This window comes from Atheta coriaria, unplaced genomic scaffold, assembly GCF_025399875.1.
Source record: "Atheta coriaria isolate IRGN ID8LTWV9N9 unplaced genomic scaffold, Caltech_Dcor_3.1 hic_scaffold_9_pilon, whole genome shotgun sequence".
Classification (NCBI taxonomy): Eukaryota; Metazoa; Arthropoda; class Insecta; order Coleoptera; family Staphylinidae; genus Dalotia; species Dalotia coriaria.
Window position 1 is genome coordinate 12,343,274 of NW_027045451.1, and position 19,296 is coordinate 12,362,569.

The window sequence follows — 19,296 nt, forward strand, 5'->3', positions numbered from 1 at the left end:
CACTTGATTTAGTTTAAATGCTTCATACCGAAAGCCCTCGAAACGAAATGTCGTTGGAAATGTTTGATTTATAATAAAACTTGTTTTGAGAATTTTGATTTTTCTACTACTAAAGTGCAAGAAATTATAAGTACTTGAGAAGAAGAAGTTAAACAATTCAGAGAAATTTCTTTACCTACAAAATACTTTTTTACAAATCAATCAAAGAGAAACTACCCTGTTATGACTTTTATATAATGCGATTTAATCCCTAAAATGAAACCAATATCAACACAATCATTGCCATCGTTAGCACCAGTTTATAAATTATACGTTACGGGCGCGTAATGTGTGAATCGTGCTCGGCGCATTGCACCCTCTCGTGGGTCTTTTGTCCGGCCCACTGCAATCTAGGCCGTGTGTGTGAGCGTGTGTGGGTGGGTGTGTGCCATCATTTAATGCGACGCACGTGCGAGTGTGTCATGTTTTTGTGGGCGTGCGGGCGGCGGCGGGCGGCTATATAAAATCGGGATAAATCTCCACTGTCAGCGGCAGTGGCTGGTCGCTCGCGCGCCGGACAGCATTTTATGCCCCGCTATCAATATAGATCCGACACACTGTCGCTAGCACGCCGGCCAAAGCGGATACTTTTAACTAATGTCCACGTCGGGCGAATGTCGACTGAAAATGGCACGGGGAAGTGTAGGTAGGTATATCAATGTGCAGGCTGAAAATATATTCGCAAAAAAATTATTAATTAAATACAGTAGAATCCGTTTATTATGACTCCGCTTATAGGTATTGACCAACCGGTTATTATGACGTACCTACACTACCAAGTTTGATTTTCATATAAAATTCTGTATAAAAAAGTCGGATATAATGACTTCGCTTACAGTGACATGTCGCTTATTATGACCCATTTTTAATAGATTATGTCCGGTTATAATGACCAACATGATTCTTTACACCTCCGGTAATGTTCGTAGATACCCGACGACGTTCGGCACGTGGCGAACTTTTTATATTTATTGCTACATTTCTTTTATGATTGTCAAATTACTTTTATGTACCTATTTACTATCGGAAAGACCAAATGCTTAAATAATAAATATAAGCATTCCGGCAGCAGCACCTTGACCACGACTTAATCCGTATTTTCCATTAATCCGAATTTGGCGTGGGTCATTCGACAATCTCAATGCTTTTTAAAAAACAAGAACCGTATTCAGCAATCGTTCAATTCAAATGTTTTGAAACCGAAGAGGCTTCGAAAATCACAAGAAAATTAATTAAATGAAAAAACAAAAGCAGACAAAAATTACAGATTACTTGAAGTAAAAAATACACTTGTATGTGTTATAATGTGCTGATTATGTGCAATTTTGATTTTGATTTAATATGTATGTAAACGTGCATATTTACGTAAAAAAGGGTTTTTATTTCACAAAACGCTTTGTATGACGTCCGCTTATTATGACGTGTTTGTCAATTCCCTTCGATGTCATTATAACCGGACTCTACTGTACCTACTTACCTATATGGTATTTTAAAAATTATTTTAAGTCAACAATATGATGATAAAGATCGTTTTTTATAGTCTTTGTAATTGCTATTTAGTTCTTTGAAAAAAACTTGGGTTTTTGGATTTGTCTTTGCCAAGATTAGCCAAATAACTAATTGGATATAGAAAAAATTATTAGAAAAATATTATTATTACGACTTAAGTTGTGCTTTTTTCTTTATGATTATTCTCTATGCAATATTAAGCTAGCTTAGGTACTTGTATTATTCAAGATATGCATACAGCCAGGTAGGTTACCAGGGGTGAAAGCAATAAAATTCAGCACACCATAGAAGAAGCACGATATGTAATCGCAGGGCCGCAGGGAAAACATAAAACGATTCATCCCGCTGCATATCGGGTTATAATATCCCGGCTGTAAGCCGATGCTAACGATAGAATGTGATTAATAGTTGCTAAGTAACCATCATCGCCGCGGCCCGTAGCTAGGACGTGGCGCACGGGGGTCTGGGGTCAAGTGGCGTTTGCTGTTGCCGATCCTGTCGATTATTACATTCCGCTCCTTCGACATCGAAGTTCCACTCGCAGTTCCATCCACATCCGCCTACACTACCAACATACAAATCAAAATTAACTCAAATATTTCAGTAAGTAATAAATATATATTTTATACTAAAAAAGCGCGGATAATTTAATATTCATGGGAGTGATGCTGCATCTCTCAAGAAGCTGTTTGCGTGCGAGAATATACCAAAGGGGACACTAGACAGGAAAATGCGGAAGGGGTGCGTTCTGGTGGCATTATGAATACGCCCTCACGTCTATTGTTGTGTGTTTGCCGGTAGCCTGTCGGCGCTACGTGCCGAGTCACTTCCTATTAGCGTCGGGTTTCCGGAATTTCCTGCAGCTCAGCGCTTTTCTGCAACAATTTCGAAATAATGCACCGGAAGCCTTCACTTGCTTTGTCACAACATCTCGTGTTATTTTTGTGTTGCAATTCGATTAAAACACTTAACCATTGATCAATTGTTACATGGTCATCGTGTATTTGTCAAAATGTCAAGTCGGACGAGGTTTTTATGCAAGATTAGTTATGTAAACTTTCAAACAGATGTTTCTAATAAATATTATCTTGTTGTTTGCACCAGAATGTCACGAATGCAAAATTTAATTAGTCGCCATTTGAAATCATTAAGAAAAAAGCTTTTTTGCAAATAATTGTAAATCTGGCAATGTTCTTGCTCGAAACTTCCAAAAAAAATCTATGATTTTGTCTTGTGACTTGAAAATTATTCCTTTCCTGACTTAGAAACTCGTTAAATCAACCGTCAAACAAGATTGAAAATCATTTTCATTTAGTTGAACGTCACACGTGACTAATATACGTCGTAAGAACTTAAGCCAGTGTTGATGATGCCGATGTGAAGTGAGGAGCCGCCACATATATTGAAACAATTCAGGGAGCGCCGGAGCGATTTGTTCCCTCCGATGCGCACACAGCCGGTAATCCCTTAACAATATAATGGGCCGCCGTACGGCCGATTTGCGCCGTGGCTTACTGTTACCTGATGCCGAGCGCCCCAAACCAACTTTCACGAGCGAAAGTAATAAAAACAGATTAGTGCCGAGCGCCCACCGAAAACGCACAAACAATTAGCTCCGGAAAGGGCTTAAAACGTAAATTAATATTTGCCCAGTTAAAAATAACAATAACGATGTGCACACCACTATTGACAGGAAGGATAATATTTTGATAGCGTGCGGATGGAATTTTTGAATGATTTAAAATACATTCGATCGTTATTTAAAAAGGCAACATTTGACAACTATAGAAATTACGTTCAATTAAAATATCTCAATGGACAAATTTGCTCTTGAATTGAGTTTCATTCTTATGAAATCATGATTTCTCTTTAAATCATCATCGATTTAATTGTAGGCTAATCACCGGAGAGCAGAACCTTGCTCTTTAACGTTTCATTCGTGCGTTAATATTGTTATTTAAATGATGTTTTTAAAACCTCTTCAAGTGAAAAAAATAATTAATGAGATTGAGAAATTCCTCCCGGTCAGCCTAGACGCTCGTGTGAATTATGTGCCTGCAGTGCACGCACGCAGTACTCAAAAACTTTCTGTTTGCTTTTCCTTTTGAAAGAAAAAAATAATATCGATTGTGACCAGTCATGGTGCTTGATGTTGTTTTATAAGGTCCAGTTAGATCGTCAAGCAGCGTGCCCAGTGACATAACTTCGCCTTGCTCGAGGCGCGCAGCACCTTAACAATTAAAAGCCATCAAGATAATTACTCGCGCCGTTGTTGTTGATGTAATAATCCGTGGTGATTGAAAAGTCTTCACGAATGTAAATATTTCATCTCAATTATAATCCGGGCGGTGGTCAGCAGGTCAGCGTCGCCTTCGTCTCTGGTATTTATTAAAAGGATTAAACAAAACCCACACCTTCGGGGCCTGCGGACTTGTTTTGACTTGCGCTTTGTTCTCGTGACGCCGCGAACAATGGCGCCTTTTAATAAAGTGCACATAATCGCCGTTCGCCCAGCAGATCAAACACAAACACGTCGCTCGTATCTCAAGACCTGTCAGCGCCGGTGACAACTATTGTGTTCCGGACGCCAGAAACCTAGCGTCCATCCGATAGTCAATTGTGGTGGAAGGTACAAGTCATGCAAGGGTAGGACAAGTCACAAGACGTCACTGCGTTGTGGGTGGCTCACTTAAAATCGCCCATTGGGTGGCACAAAGCAGAAAGGCATCTCGCATCATTTGTTGGGTTGAGTTAAAACCAAGGTGTCGAGGCCTGGACGATGGCGTTTCGTAACTCTTCAACAAGGCAGGTTATGAATGAATCAAGATAAATTCCACAACAGAATTATGGCCAATTGACATGGTACTTAAAAGTTATGATTTTATCACTGTTATTTCTCTCAAATGTGAAAACCCACTAAACTTTACCTCCCAACGTGCTGAATTTATATGCTACCAATTTTTAGTGCGTGCGAAATTCTATTTTTTAATATGCAAATATGCAGCGTCCCACTGCCGGCAAAAAATAATATTATTCCATGAACTAACCCGCGATACTCATCTTTATTCGCAGACCGTGAATGCGGCGCAACGACTAGATGCGTGGCATGAATAGAAGCGTGGAAGGCACACACCCGACGCACACAATAGCAGGATATTTACGTGGCGCATAATGGAGATTTCACAGTTGTCGGGGGCAGGCAAACAATCACCACCGCGCACCGCGGCATCGTCCCCGAAGCGCCGAAGCTAACCCACATGCACGCATGCAGGCAGCGCCCGCGATAGCGTCTGAGAGGCGCGTATAATGGCCGTGAAGGAAGGACTTTTGTCAACTCCTGCGAGTGACACTAAGCCTTATGTCCAATTTCGGGATGACCCGTGCAGGCCAAGCGCCGGCGAAACACCATCAAACGCCAACAATCGAAATTCTATAGCATGAAATTGAATTAAATTCAAATCTGCGACTTACCTTTAGCAGTGCCAGTTTTACAAACACCTGCAACTACACCATCAATATACACTGAGTAGTAAGGTTATGAGTGTTTGCAGCGCAATACAGACGTTTTTTCTTCTTTTGTTTTGTTATGTTTAAGAGATTTTTAGTTTGTGATTGGTTTTACATTACCCATTTGCTGAAAAACTTCTCTAAACATGAAAACTTTACAACACAAAATGAACACGTTTATAATATTTTGAGGTTAGAGGTTTGTTTCCCTGCTAAACATCAGTTGTTAACTACTCTGTAACTGTAATTTGGTTGGCACTACTGTATAAAAGTGAGGTAATGACAAAAAATTCCATTTGGTTTTGTTTTAAATACTTTAACATTATTTAATCCTTAATCCACTGTTTACAATACATAATTATTCATTTCAATAAACATTTTTATGAGATACTCATATCTATACACACAATTGATTACAAATTCACCTAAATGTTAGTCTGTTAATCGTATTATAATAAATTTCGCGTACGCATATTAAATACATATGTTTTTATGATACATCGTGAATCGAGAATGCTGGAATGCAAATGAGAGACGCCACATCGCTTAACTATATAATTTTTGTTCACTATGAGCTAGCATATTTACATTGACAATGTCATTTTACATCAACATCGTCTGTGTTTAATTAGTCATATTTACAATCGTTTCAAACGCTTACAATCGGAAGTATTTTGTTAAGCAGAAAAGTAAATTTTAATTTAAGTGTATTTACTTAATTATGTTTTATTTTTGTATATTGCTTTGTTTCGTATTTATTTTAAATTTCAATTTATTTATTAATATTTTATGTTATTTGCTAGTTTTTTGATGCACCTACATCTGACATAGTGATACATTGAATTAAAAATCACCCACTATCGCAAAATTATATATGATTAGATTACATTAGTGTTATTATTTGTCTGCTTAGAAAATGAAACCAAATAATATTGCAGTATTGCAAAGTACGACACAAATATTTCTCTAATGTCTATATTGGGGTGTAATGGGTCGTATTACCTACGGATTGTGTTGGAAAACTATACGATACACCTAACTGTGTAGTTGTGTGTGTACGTGATGTGCGTATGTACATACAAACTCCCTCGGTTGCCGCGGGTGTTTGCGTTCCGCGTTACTACCATGCCCTCGCCTGAAGCGGCAGGTATGTCCCGCACTGCTGCTGGTAGTTGCCTGCCTGCTGGCGGTAGGCCATCGCCAGCCCGCCGTTGGACATGCACTGCGCCTGCTGCTGCGACTGGCACACGCCGCTCTGCTGGCTGCGGCTCACCTCCGAAGCTGATACTGCCGATGCTGAGGATTGATTTCCGGAGGCGCTGCCCGAACCACCCGAACAGGGTTTGCCGTCTTTGACAAGGACTGGGACAGCTACACGACGAGGTGAACTAGAACTCTGAAAGAAAAATGTCAATTTTGCTTATAAAACTTCATTGAGAACAGATGGCGCAAGTGTTATTCGTGTTAAAACATTAATTTTATGCAACCAATCTATCATTTTGTTTTGATGCATGTTTTAAGACAGTATTTTTATTAAACTTGAAGTAAAAGCTCTTCTAACGATTAGAACAAAATAGAAATTCAATTAAAACCGTGAAACATTCTTTAAACATTCCTGATGCACTTGATTACGCTGCTGACACATACGCAACGCATAGAACGAGCGGAAGTTGTTGTCTGAAGTTGATGCTAATAAATAATGATGGAATTAAATGGGCAATTATCAATTTATTATTCTAACGTTGTAAATTAACGTCCATCACGACTTTCAATGGCCTTATAACGCCCATACTCTTGCAATACAACACACAACAACTTATAACGCGCTCAAAGAAACATTTAACAACAAACTTAATAACTAATATTATTTACCTGATTGTGTTGATTTTGCTCCGCCATCGCTTTCTCTTTCGCTTGACGTTTGCACTTGTATCGATGATTCTGGAACCATATTTTAACCTGCAACAAGAAAAGCATAAAAATGACGCACATTATTAATTTATATGAGGTGTGTAATTAACAAACAAATACGAATCTGAGCGCTGAATGTAATTGCACAATTAAATTCCAATTAATATTTGCCAAATCATCAAATGTGAATTAATTCTGTCAATGAGTTTGATGCTCGACGCAGGCACAATATAGTCGACACGCGTGGACAAATGCGCATAAACAAGCATTAAACGAAATGATTAATTAATCCGTGAGCAATGCGCGCATTGTGTGCTGTGATTGCCTTCGTTATTAAAAATTAATCCGGAGTAAACGCAATTTTGATAACTTTAACATGTTATGCAAATTTAAACAAATATTTATTTAGATCAGATCAGAACAGTTGATGATTAGAAGAAATATCATAATATTAGTGTTGTGTCAATAATTTTTGACAGCATCAGCCGTGAGCCATGACTCTATTAAACTGGGATTATGATAATCGGCGTGCGTTTAGAACCCCATAGCTTGCAGGAAATATAATCCCTTCGAACCCTTCTAGTACCTATGTGGCATTTGTTTGTTCACGAGCTGTATTTTTATAATATTTTGATGATGATATCTCGTTAGCAAGGTCACTTTATTAGATCATCATTAAGAGCTGAAATTCTTTTTTTACAACGCATCAAATCTCAATCATGGACCGCCAAATGTGAGCAAACCGATGCAACGCACGCCTCAGTGAACCCCCGAGTGGGTGCGATGTTTATTCACTTCAATGCATCCTTTCATCGCGGCCGTGCTTCCACATACGAATGGGAGCGAGCAAGGAGCACGCACAAAAGACGTCGTATCGAAAATTCCTGCCAGTCAACTCGTTATTACTAAACCCGACTAGTTTTTTCTCTTCTCTTCTGGCTTAAACCACACAAAACCACACAAAAAGTGTGTTCTTCAATGGTTAGATATTTAATTCATTTTATAAGCTTATAGGTATATCGCACATAATAGTTGAGGATATGTTAACACTCCATTTCAAAATGAAGAATAAATGTTGTCCAAACAAGTACAATATGTAAAATTAAAATTTTATCACAAATTTGAAAATTCTTGTTTATTAGCATCCACAATTATGTTTTTTTCTTCCTTTTCAATGGTGAGATATACGAATAAAAAAGCATCAATACTGTTGAGGTTATGTTACCAATGAATCTCAATATAAGGACGAATGATTGTAGAAACGAGTAAAATATGTTAAATTTACATTTACCGACAAATTCTATAAAGTTCTGCTTGGCAACTTGTTATTACCCTGCCAGTAAAGTTTTTTTTATCTTCTGTTGAGCTTTATTTCACCCAAAACCACACAAAAAAGCATTGTTTAATTAATATATCTTTAATTCACGTTATAAGCTCATATATTATTCATAAAAAATAATAAATAACTATACATAAGTACAGTTGAGGTTATGTTAACACTCAATCTGAAAATGAAGAAGAAATATAGTGGAAACTTATAGAATGTGTAAAATTGAAATTTCACCGCAACACAGTTAATTAAATAGATGCGATTCGCGTCGGTTATTCACAGTTAATATAAACAAGCGACGCTGTGGATAAAATGTTAAGTGCTAAATTAACAATGGCGATTCGCATGTTAGAAGCAAAACCACTCACGGTAGCAGCATATGGCCGAGGATGCGTTACACGTAGGTAAATTGCGCATGCATAATGAGAAGATATTGTATTTGTCTTTCATTATGTCGAGATAAGAACGCACACCTGACGACCGGGTTGCCTCGAGTGTAAGATACAAGATACAAGAGAAAATGTCAATACACATTCAATAATGCACGCTGACACAAAGTTGCAGTAGAAATATCTAACGAGAAACATGTGGCGCCATATTTGAAAAAACAACGCGTCCGCAAACAGTGTGAAGGTTTTGCGTCGATAATTTACAATATTCCCATGATCTATCAATGAAATATTGAATGCGAATGCAACAGATTGAAAATTGTTTGATGCATTGTCAATCACTTGTGCATTTTGCAGCACAATTGTGTATTATACACCTGGAGGAAGCTGCAACTGCCCGGTACAAGTTTATTTATTATTATTATTCTAGTTCGATGCTATTGAGCTGTGAGTTTATTTTAGGTTGGTCTGATTAAAGACGTTGAGTTTTCTGTGCGTAATTTCCTCATCAACTCGTCGCTGAAACGGATGATGCAGTCAATATTAATGACGCACGCATTGTGCGCGCCGACGAAAGTTTATCAATCGAAAATGGAGTCTGTGCTAGAGCTGAAGACACGGGCGACAGCTGGTTTATACCAGCGCCGGAGCAGCATACAATGCAAGCCACTCGAGATCCTGCAGGATCGAACGCGAACGCTTCTTTTGACGAGGCGGTTGGCGGCGTATTTACACGCAACGCTTGCGTTTCTTTCTGGCGGCCCCCTCGTTGTGCACACACAAACCACCTTTGCGTATAGTTTTACGCACGACGTCCCGGTTTCCGTAATTTACTTTGTATTAACTGGCTGGAGTGTCGGGTCTGCCCCGGGGTGTTTCACCCCATGTATCTTATCATCGCGGTACATCATCGCCGGCGATGCACATGGAGAAGGAGCAGCTCCCCTTTCGAGTGTGCAGCTCGGCAATGTGGCAATTGATCGCAGCGCGCTGGGCACCATTTTATACAAATTGTTATGCTTTAATTTGCGGTGTGGGGTGTGCCCATTGTTACGAATTAATCGACAGTAAAACTAACACCAGCGATGACAATGCCTCGATGTCAAAATGGCCGCCAGTAACAAAATCATTACCAAAACGTGTTTTAAACTAACCTGTGTTGGTGTGAGATGAATTAAAGATGCTAAATGTTCTCGTTCGGGTGCTGAGAGATACTTTTGTTGCTTGAAACGCCGCTCCAACTCGTACACCTGTAAGAACCGTATCAAGTTGTACAAATGCGTGCAAGAAACAATGTAAAACTATATCACTGAGGCAATTGGCAGTTTTTTGACTGTGGAATCAGTTCCGTCGGAAAATAATCCACGATTATAGGAGATTTCGTGCAAGGATCAGAGAAGGACGAGCGGAGATGAGCGAACATGATGGCACGATAGGGTCTCTCGGCATTAGGCGTGGCGAGTCGCAACGTTTTACCTGTGCCTGCGTGAACAGCACCCGCCTTTTCCGCCGCTGCGCCAGAGGAAATTGCATCGGCTTCGAGTCGGGCACGGCGCACGCTCCCAGCCCTGGCATCCCGGCGTGGCCCATGTTGCTGCCCGCCGCCGTGCTGCCCATCAAGCGGGATACTGTAACGATACAAATTTACCAGTTTAGAATACTACATCACATTTCACATTTGCATTGCATTTTAATGATTTCAGTGGGAGATTTCAGCGCAACTTCAACGAATTGCATCTGTGCGGAGTCATAAATATACAAACGCGCGAATTGTTGATTGTAATTAATATTATGCTTGTGTTGAGTGCAATTCAACGAATTTAAAAGAGATTAAACTTGGTTAAACAATGCATAATTTATAAACCAACTTATAGACAACATCAATAATAAAAATAAAAATAAATAGGACTTATATTTGGTCTTGAAATATTATAACCATGTTACCTATTATTTATTGAAGACTAGCTGACCTGGCAGACTTCGAACTGCATCATCGATAAATAATGTGAGAAAATTTCCCGCTCATTTAGTAGTAAAGTGTCACTATCACAAAAAAGAGCACATTACTTTGAATGTCACTATCACAAAGGATCACCAAAGTAAAGAAAGTTCTCGCGCACGTAGCCACAAAGATAGAAGGATGCACTCATAGATATCGTAACTCGTAACACAATATACCTACCTAATATCGTAATACATTTTTCCGTGCTCTGAAATGCGACAGGATGGATTGACATATTAGTTGGTTGTCAAATCTAATGTCAAATATTATCGTTTGTATGGGAAATTGAAAAATGCTGTTTTGAGGATTTTCCCGGCAATTATTCAAATTTTCTCACCTTTTAAACCTTCCCTAGACCTCCACGAATAATTCAAGACCAAGATAAGATAAATCCGTTCAGCCGTTCTCGAGTTTTAGCGAGACTAACGAACAGCAATTCATTTATATATAGGTATACATAGATAATTACCTATATTGTGTATAGTTTGCCGGCACAATTTTTTTAATTTAATTTTAATTAAACCTACCCGCAAGATTTTTTTACCATTTTTTCATGTTTTACTCCGACATTAATTTTCCTTCTGTTTTTCTTAAGGTAGGTATCCTAGAAGTTTATAAAGTTATCATTTTTTGTATTGTTTTCTTAATTTTTTTTGTTTATAGCAACTTTCTTGGCTTTATTTAAATATATTGTCCTCGTAATTACTTAACTTTCATAAGCAAATTGACTTGTTACTCATCTATCTGCTAACTTCGGCTACCCAATGACACGAAATAATAACTTCATAAAACAATTACGCACATGTACAATTTTATATTAAACAATAACTAACATCACATAGCGTAACAGAAAAAAATAAATTTGATTTCAAATTCTGTTTCCTGTATTTTTTTGAATTTTAATATTCTGATCAGTAACCTAATAAGGATTTACCTAACTGCCTTTATCCTTGTTATATTACAATATATAATTAAGTATTTGCCAATTTAAGAACGTTTGGAGGTCATGTCAATAATTCTTCCTTTTTGGGAAATGTAGGGGAAAGTAGCCATATTTGGACCATTTTTATATTTTTGGATTTATAGGGCCACATATAAACTGTCAATAAAAATTAAGTACCTATTGGAAAAGTAACTCACAAGGCTTACCAACAAAATGATATTTTTGATTTTAGTAAAAATTATATTTATATCCCTCAAATTTCAATTTTAAAGAATTGTGTTTTTGGTCCAAATTAAGAAACCGGTTTCCTAAATTGGACCGCGCGTTTTCCTAAATTGGATCATGCTTTTTTAACGGCAACTGACACAATAGTAAATTTTAATTTTTGCAGTAACACAAGCACATTTTGTATAAACCAAAATGCGGCATTTCATTCACTGGATCATTTCGAAGATTTGTGCTCGTCCACAAGCTTTTCTAGGAGGTCCAAAAATTTATATACGTTTTCCCTGTTAAAACCCCGGTGCCTGTCTTGGGTCCAACTTGGGCAACTTGAAGAATTTATATTTAATGATCAACGACAATCTTAATATAACATAACCTCTCAAAATTAATACTATAAATTATAGAAAAATAAATAAGTTTTCTGATGATAAAATAATAATCGGTAAAACTAACGTTTTAACGGCTTGACAGCTTTTGCACTTACGTCGTTATAATAGATTTGATAATCAATGATACACGAAGTTGTTGTTACGACGCATACACGCGGCAAGTGTTAACCCAAATAGTTGCATTAATTGTTAATAAATACGAGTAACAAGGGGCCTGTCTATTTTTGCACAAACTTCAACAGTCCGCGGATATCGTGGTGGTCCAACTTAGGCGCTGGTCCAACTTAGGCTACCTTCCCCTATCTTATTGCTATAAATTGGACATAAATAAGAATTTAGATGTTTTTTGTTGTTTGATGTAAATTAATTTATAATAATCAAATTCAATGACTATTTGTACATGAGTTAGAAACTTCGTCGATCAAATAAAGATAATGGTTCAGCCTGAAAGGTTTAAGGTTATCCGTCGGAAGATATGCAGCCCAAAACACTCCGCCGCATATCCCAACCTATTTTTGCAATAAAACACCTCTCCAGCTGAGGAATAAGATCACCCACATCAAATATTTAGACAATTCCGAATGGCGCAGCATTTCCCCAAATAATGTATCCATATCCGATTCTTTGCCACACTTTATACGCCACAACCGACTCACATTCTCGTATTATCGAGGCAGTGAAACGTGATACGTTCTCCGTGAGAACTATTCGCGCTCGGGTCTTATGTGAGTCAAAGTTAGATATAACCACGACTCACTTCTTCTCTGATGTGTGATACCGAAATGCGATCCGCCCAACAACCCAGCATGGTATACCGGCAATTACGGGGCGCACACAGTCGAAAACACACAATTAGCGCTGACAAAACACCCAATTTCACTTTCATGGCGTGTTTAATGCGCGCATTGCATCGCATCGCATTGAATGGCTGGCAATGCAGAATAGATAGGAGGGTGTCTCCGACGCATTGTCATAATTCTGTTAGGATGTTAAAGCATCACGCGCCTCCGTTCGCCTAGGGCGCCATGGGGGTGTTGAACCAATCCCCGACGGCACGCAGAGACGATTTAACAGCAATCAATCATTCGGCTGTTTGCATATCCGTCGTCTTATTCGTGTTATAAGGGCGTTATATTATTTATGAACATGTTCCAAGCATCCATCATCCAAGTTTGCACAACAATTTCCACATCATCATCATTTTTTTGTGAATTTTGATTTCAAATTTTTGATTTTATTTTTACATTTTATGAAGGGGCTGATGTGAGAGATATTATTTCAGGTGTTGCGCGTGGGATGCGCGACGCGATTTGTGCATTCATATTTTATGCACTAAAAACGAAATCTTGTTTATTTAAGATCCAGCATGAGTCGTACGCACGCATATATCGAATCAATACGGAATGGACAGCTCAACCGATGCACTCGGAGTGAGATACACAGAGGGACATTTCCAAAATAAATATTTATTCTGTCGACATTCTCTTCTTTTCCCGAGGATGGAATGCATGCTCATAGACTAAGGTGATGGGCATGAAAACTGTCAGGACTTAACATCGATTTTTAGATAGATAGGTATAATCCGATTTCGACTTAGGTACAATACAAAAATATAGCGTGTGGTAGTTTTTTTGCCAATCATTAATATTTAAACATTGTATCTATACCTACCTATATGATACGCAAATGAATTGAATATGAATTTTCGCTCCGTCATCACAGACATCATCGACTTGGTTACACACAGCTCATTCTGAAGCCATCGGCGCCCGAATCGCCGGGCACAATAGATACCATTCAGTTACAAACCGCGCGCAGTTGTATTAGAGGCCTATTCTTGCACTGCGTTAAATTCTCTTTTGTTTGTTTTATGTCAATACATCACAACAAGCGAATGCGCGAACAAACGAGCGTCATTCAAACGTCACCCAAAGTTGTCATCGGGATATAAATAACAATTAAATTACAGATATACTCATTTTCATTGACAGAGAATTAAATTTATACACATACAGAATAATATGAGCTTTTAAGGATTAGAAATATCTGAGAATGCAATTTTCTGTGCATTGCAAGACTGTGAGATAATAACCGCTGCAACTACCAACCAAGAAAGTCCATTAGATGAACACTTTTAGTTCAAATACGCGCGCGGTACGCGTGTTTGCTTGTTGTAACGCAAATCATCGGGGCGATGAGTATTTATCGGGAATAAACGTGCAGCGTCTGTAAATATACGCTGTTCGTCCTCGCGTGGTATTTAAAAGTAGTAGGTAACTGACAGTTGGTAAATATACGGAGTTAGATGTGTTTGCCTTCCACTTCACCACCAATATATGACAATACAGTAGCTTGAGCACGGAAGTACAAAACGATGGAAAATCATCAACACATTTTACCATTGTTCATTGTAATTCATTAATTTAAATGTGGCGTAATTATGAAAATTAATAACTCACTGGCAAAGCGTGGATCCGTCGCTGAACTTTGATACCATCCGGGGAGTAGTGCGGCGCAAGACCGAGGTTTTCAGACACAGGGCAATATTGCCCACTGCCAAACTGGCCCATCACAGGGTATCCGCCGTTCATCCCGCACGTGCTGGTTGTACTCGACGAAGGAAGAACACTGGCTCCTGGTGAATTTATGCTGCTTCCACTCGATGTGGATCTATGGCCATAGAATGAACTTCAGAATTATGATTTTCCGACTGTTGCAAATAGGGTGTTTGGTGTTTACCTGTAAGGTGATGGTGGATTCGCTGCCAATTCCAATTTGCGATAGCTTTCCTCAATGGGACTGAGAATGTCGGTGACGCTGAACGGCGTAGAGTGATGCAACTGCTGTAGATGGCTTAGAACTTGCTGACCTCCCTGATGGTGATGCTTTGGACTGAGGCTCATAGCCAGCTCGACTCCATTGAGTTCGGGCAGCAGGCCATGCAAGTCAGATCGGTCCTGCACCACGGGACCTTCCCCGTAGTTGCCACCGCCAGACATGTGCTCCAGGACCCTGTTGTGCCGAACTTAGGCAATCCAGCCAATTCCCGGCCTAGTTAATATCACCACATGCACTTTGTTTAAATATTACGATATTTTGCATTCGCAGACTTCCAAAAGAGACACACTCACACACACTCACAGGCGCGAAAACAGTTTTGGAGTTTGTTCACTTTTTCGGCGCACAAAAACCTGGAGAATCTGGAAGCACACTCGCGACACGCAATTTTCCGTTTTCGTTTTTCGATCACAATCTCCCGTTTCCGCGTTTAAGAAGTACAAGTGGCCGCCGAGTTCTTCCGGTTGATTCGATATCCGAATTCAATAAACAAACTGACTAACTATATAAATAAATCAGTGATCGAGCTATAGCACTCTTTAGAGGACTCTTGATGTAAGACTCTTTAGCTGCAAAGAGCGCTTAACTTGCCTAAGCGTGCTCTTAGAGTGCCCTCAAAGTGTACATGGCACTTCCACTCTAGACCCACTGCATTCTGGGTACTCGATTCCTCGCGCTGGGAGTGTCGAACGGCGCATCCGCCAATGCGCCGCACGCTCCGCAAGCCAGCAAGGAGGGGCCCGGTCGCGGTGGGACAAACAGCGCTCCCCTTCAAGCTAATGTTGCCTCTAACTGCGCAGGCGACGTAAGACCAAAATCGCATTCGAATTCCACTCCAAGTCGCCTCTAGCCACGCGCTCCGTCTTGGAAGCTATTCCCACGCTCCATCGATTACTGAAGGGATATTTTGTTGCTCCTCCTGATAGGTGTAGATCCTATTAAACTCCCGTCGGAGTGGGGACCAAGAGCAGTTTCGCACATTACACGCCGTAAGCGTATCGATTGATTGATACAACAATTTCGTCCACCACTATCACCACCCGACCACATCGGCGCTACCACTCAAATTGACCCCACGCGCGAAACAAAAGACAACCAAAAGAACAATTGTCAACTGTCAAACCAAGCGTCTGCATGAGTTTCTAAATCAATCAATCCGGGAGCTGATCTTGAAAACTAGCCCAAGTTGATTTTGCAGGTGGAGATGAAAAGTTGGAAAAAGAGTGCCGCCGCCAACACTAGGATATGCACTCCAGGCACACTCATGACATACTCGAAGTTCTCTAAAGGGTTATATAAGCTGTCGGTCAGCAGCAATCAGCAGGTCTATGAAAGGTTGTTAGTCCAAAGGGTGCTCCAGAGATGATGAGAACTAGAGAGGTGCTCCACTTACTCGACCTGATATGATGATGGACCATCTATACAGAAATTATGCTGTCTCTTTCATCCCGCTCTTGAGCGCCGCACTCGCTCAGCATTGAGCGCCATTCTGATTATTTTCCAGCACCATTATATTAAATCAAAAAGCTACCCGGCGCCGACAGTCGAGGAAAAAATGTCACACATCTCTTAAAGACCGCTCCGCCACTCACATGTCTTGTTGCGCTCGCGCGCTTTTATTTGTATACTTTGCACCTCTGAGTGCGATCCATTCAAGATTCAAGGTGAAAGGTCACACGTTTACAAGAGCACATTATAGCTCCTTAAAACCACAAACAAAATTAAGTTCAATTTGCACCGCAAAAGTGAAAAATAAAGATACTGTAAATATTACAAGTTAATACCTACCTACCTAGGTAAATAGGTAATTAGTATGTAGGTAATTACAATTATTATATTTTATTTCCTACTTACAACCATGTGCACATGTGGTTAACATGGAAACGCATTCTATTTATAAGTTAAACCTTTTAGACACAAAAAAGTGGTTCTTTCTATAAGGACGGTCAAGGTGTGAATAATATTCATTATCTAGGGCATTATCTACGGCACGGAGCTTGCGCCTGCGCCTTTGCCTATGAGGCAGCACAAAATCGTATGAAATGCCATGCGACGTCAGTCAAACAAGTCGAAGCACTTAATATAATATTTTAATACTATTTTATTATCATTCAATGTACCTAATAATAATTATCTATCTTTTTAAAACAAAATCTTTAATATTAGGTACCTACATCAGATAGGGGAAAGTAGCCATATTTGGACCATTTTTATATTTTTTATGGTTTTATATGATTTATGGAGCCACATATGAACTGTCAATAAAAATTAAGTAGCGGAAAAGTAACTCACAAGGCGTACCTACCTACAAAATTATATTTTTGATTTAAGTAAAAATTATATTTATATCCCTCAAATTTTAATTTAAAAAAATTGTGTTTTTGGTCCAAATTAAGAAACCGGTTTCCTAAATTGGACCATGCTTTTTTAACGGCAATTGATACAATAGTAAATTTTAGTTTTAGCAGTAACACAAGCACATTTTGTATAAACCAAAGAGCGGCATTTTATACACTGGATCATTTCGAAGAGTTGTGCTCGTCAATAAGCTTTTCTAGGAGGTCAAAAAAATGATACCTATAGATAGGTATCTTTCCAACTTGGGCAACTTGAAAAATTTTCATGTACCTAATGATCAACGACAATCTAACCTATCTAAAATATTACTATAAATTATAGATAAATAAATAAGCTTTCTGATGATATAATAATAATCGGTAAAACTAACGCTTAAACGGCTTGACAGCTTTTGCACTTACGTCGTTGAAATAGATTTGATAATCATCAATGATACACGAAGTTGTTGTCACGACGCAAACACGCGGCAAGTTTTAACTCAAATTGTTGCATCAATTGTTTATACCTAAATACGAGTAAAACAAGGGGCCTGTCTATTATTGCAAAAACTTCAACAGTCCGCGGATATCGTGGTGGTCCAATTTAGGCGCTGGTCCAACTTGGGCTACCTTCCCCTATCGATACCTGAACCTTAGGATAGGTAATCGTACTTTTGCATAATTCTGAATAAACGTTCAGATCACAATAATTCATTAATAAAAAATTAAAAACTTATATTAAATAGCAAGTTCAATAGTCAATAAATAGTAGTACCTAAATAATACCTAATATTTGCCAAAATTCCTAATTGAATGCCATTTTAAGTTAGCATAAAAAATAAACGTTTGCATAGATAACTTTTTTTCAGTGAATAACTTTCTATAAATGTTCAATACATTGTGTTACTTCCTTCTAATCATGAATAATAGACACAAAAAGGATACTTAAGGGATTAAGCTTTGACCGACGAAAGTATCCAGAACGGATTTCCACTCTTGGTAATCTGTGCGAGCACAAAAGATATCGGTCACCGCGTGTTATTCATATGCCGGATATAACAAATTAATGTTTTGTAAATAAACGTATTACGAATGAAAACAGCCATTGTTATTCAACATTGTACAAGTCCGAGCGATGCGCCGGACAAGTGCCAAGAATAAACAGTACCTGTCGACAAAGTACTAGTAAAACACACGCTTCACAGCATCTTTCAATCACCTTCAATGGGTCTCAATAGTATAAGGCATATATTTACACGTTACTTAAAAATAATGCGATTATAAATTGAAAATCTTTTCATGACATGCATTACTTTAAATTACAGCATTTATCTACTTTGCGCATGTGTGAAATTCATGTTTAATAAGACTGATTGCAGTGGGAATATGCGTTGAAACGATGAAACAAAGCGATTTTATGATGAGTAAAAGCGCGAACCGGGAAAATCAATTTGGAGAGTAGAGTCGCAACGCCAGAACGCCAAGTCTCGCCGGTAGCAGCGAGGGTGGCACCGCGGCCGCCCCTCAATATTGACTTAGAGATTCGCAATAAAGCATCTAAAACAGAGCCAAGTGCTCGGCAAATACACAGATGAGCGAACCCCACTGCGCCCAGCCCATCACTTCGCTAAACAACGAAGCATAATCGTGATTAAATATCCAACGCCCCAAATTTGAATCTAATTGAACATTTATACATTTTGCAATTTTGCATTTTTTTCCTCCCCAAAAACGTAAATATAAGTTCCCAGAATTAAATTAGAGTTACCTTTAGCTTTTGCTTCAATGCATTTTGCTCTCTAGTGTGCATCGTGTGCATATCCTTTCCTAATCATATTGTGATTAACAAAAGCACAACAAGATCACAGATATTAATAT

The 19,296-nt window shown here is 38.8% G+C and overlaps 1 protein-coding gene and 1 long non-coding RNA gene across 3 annotated transcripts; both read right to left on the minus strand.

Moving 5' to 3' along the window:
* Positions 1 to 1,702: 1,702 nt before the first annotated feature.
* Positions 1,703 to 5,248, minus strand: LOC135799252 (uncharacterized). Of its 2 annotated transcripts, XR_010549956.1 has the most exons (3): positions 5,020 to 5,248; positions 2,324 to 2,423; positions 1,703 to 2,113 (listed from the first exon to the last, which is right to left on the minus strand). It is a non-coding gene; the product is annotated as an uncharacterized lncRNA (long non-coding RNA). The 2 variants fall into 2 exon arrangements; XR_010549957.1 differs by lacking the exon at positions 2,324 to 2,423.
* A 108-nt stretch (positions 5,249 to 5,356) lies between these two features.
* LOC135799231 (homeobox protein Nkx-2.1-like) lies at positions 5,357 to 15,746 on the minus strand. The gene is given in 7 exon segments (XM_065312246.1): positions 5,357 to 6,451; positions 6,928 to 7,014; positions 9,840 to 9,935; positions 10,162 to 10,313; positions 14,704 to 14,748; positions 14,751 to 14,914; positions 14,984 to 15,746. Coding segments are annotated over 7 exon segments (1,080 nt in total). The 5' UTR covers positions 15,244 to 15,746; the 3' UTR covers positions 5,357 to 6,175.
* Between the last annotated feature and the right edge of the window lie 3,550 nt (positions 15,747 to 19,296).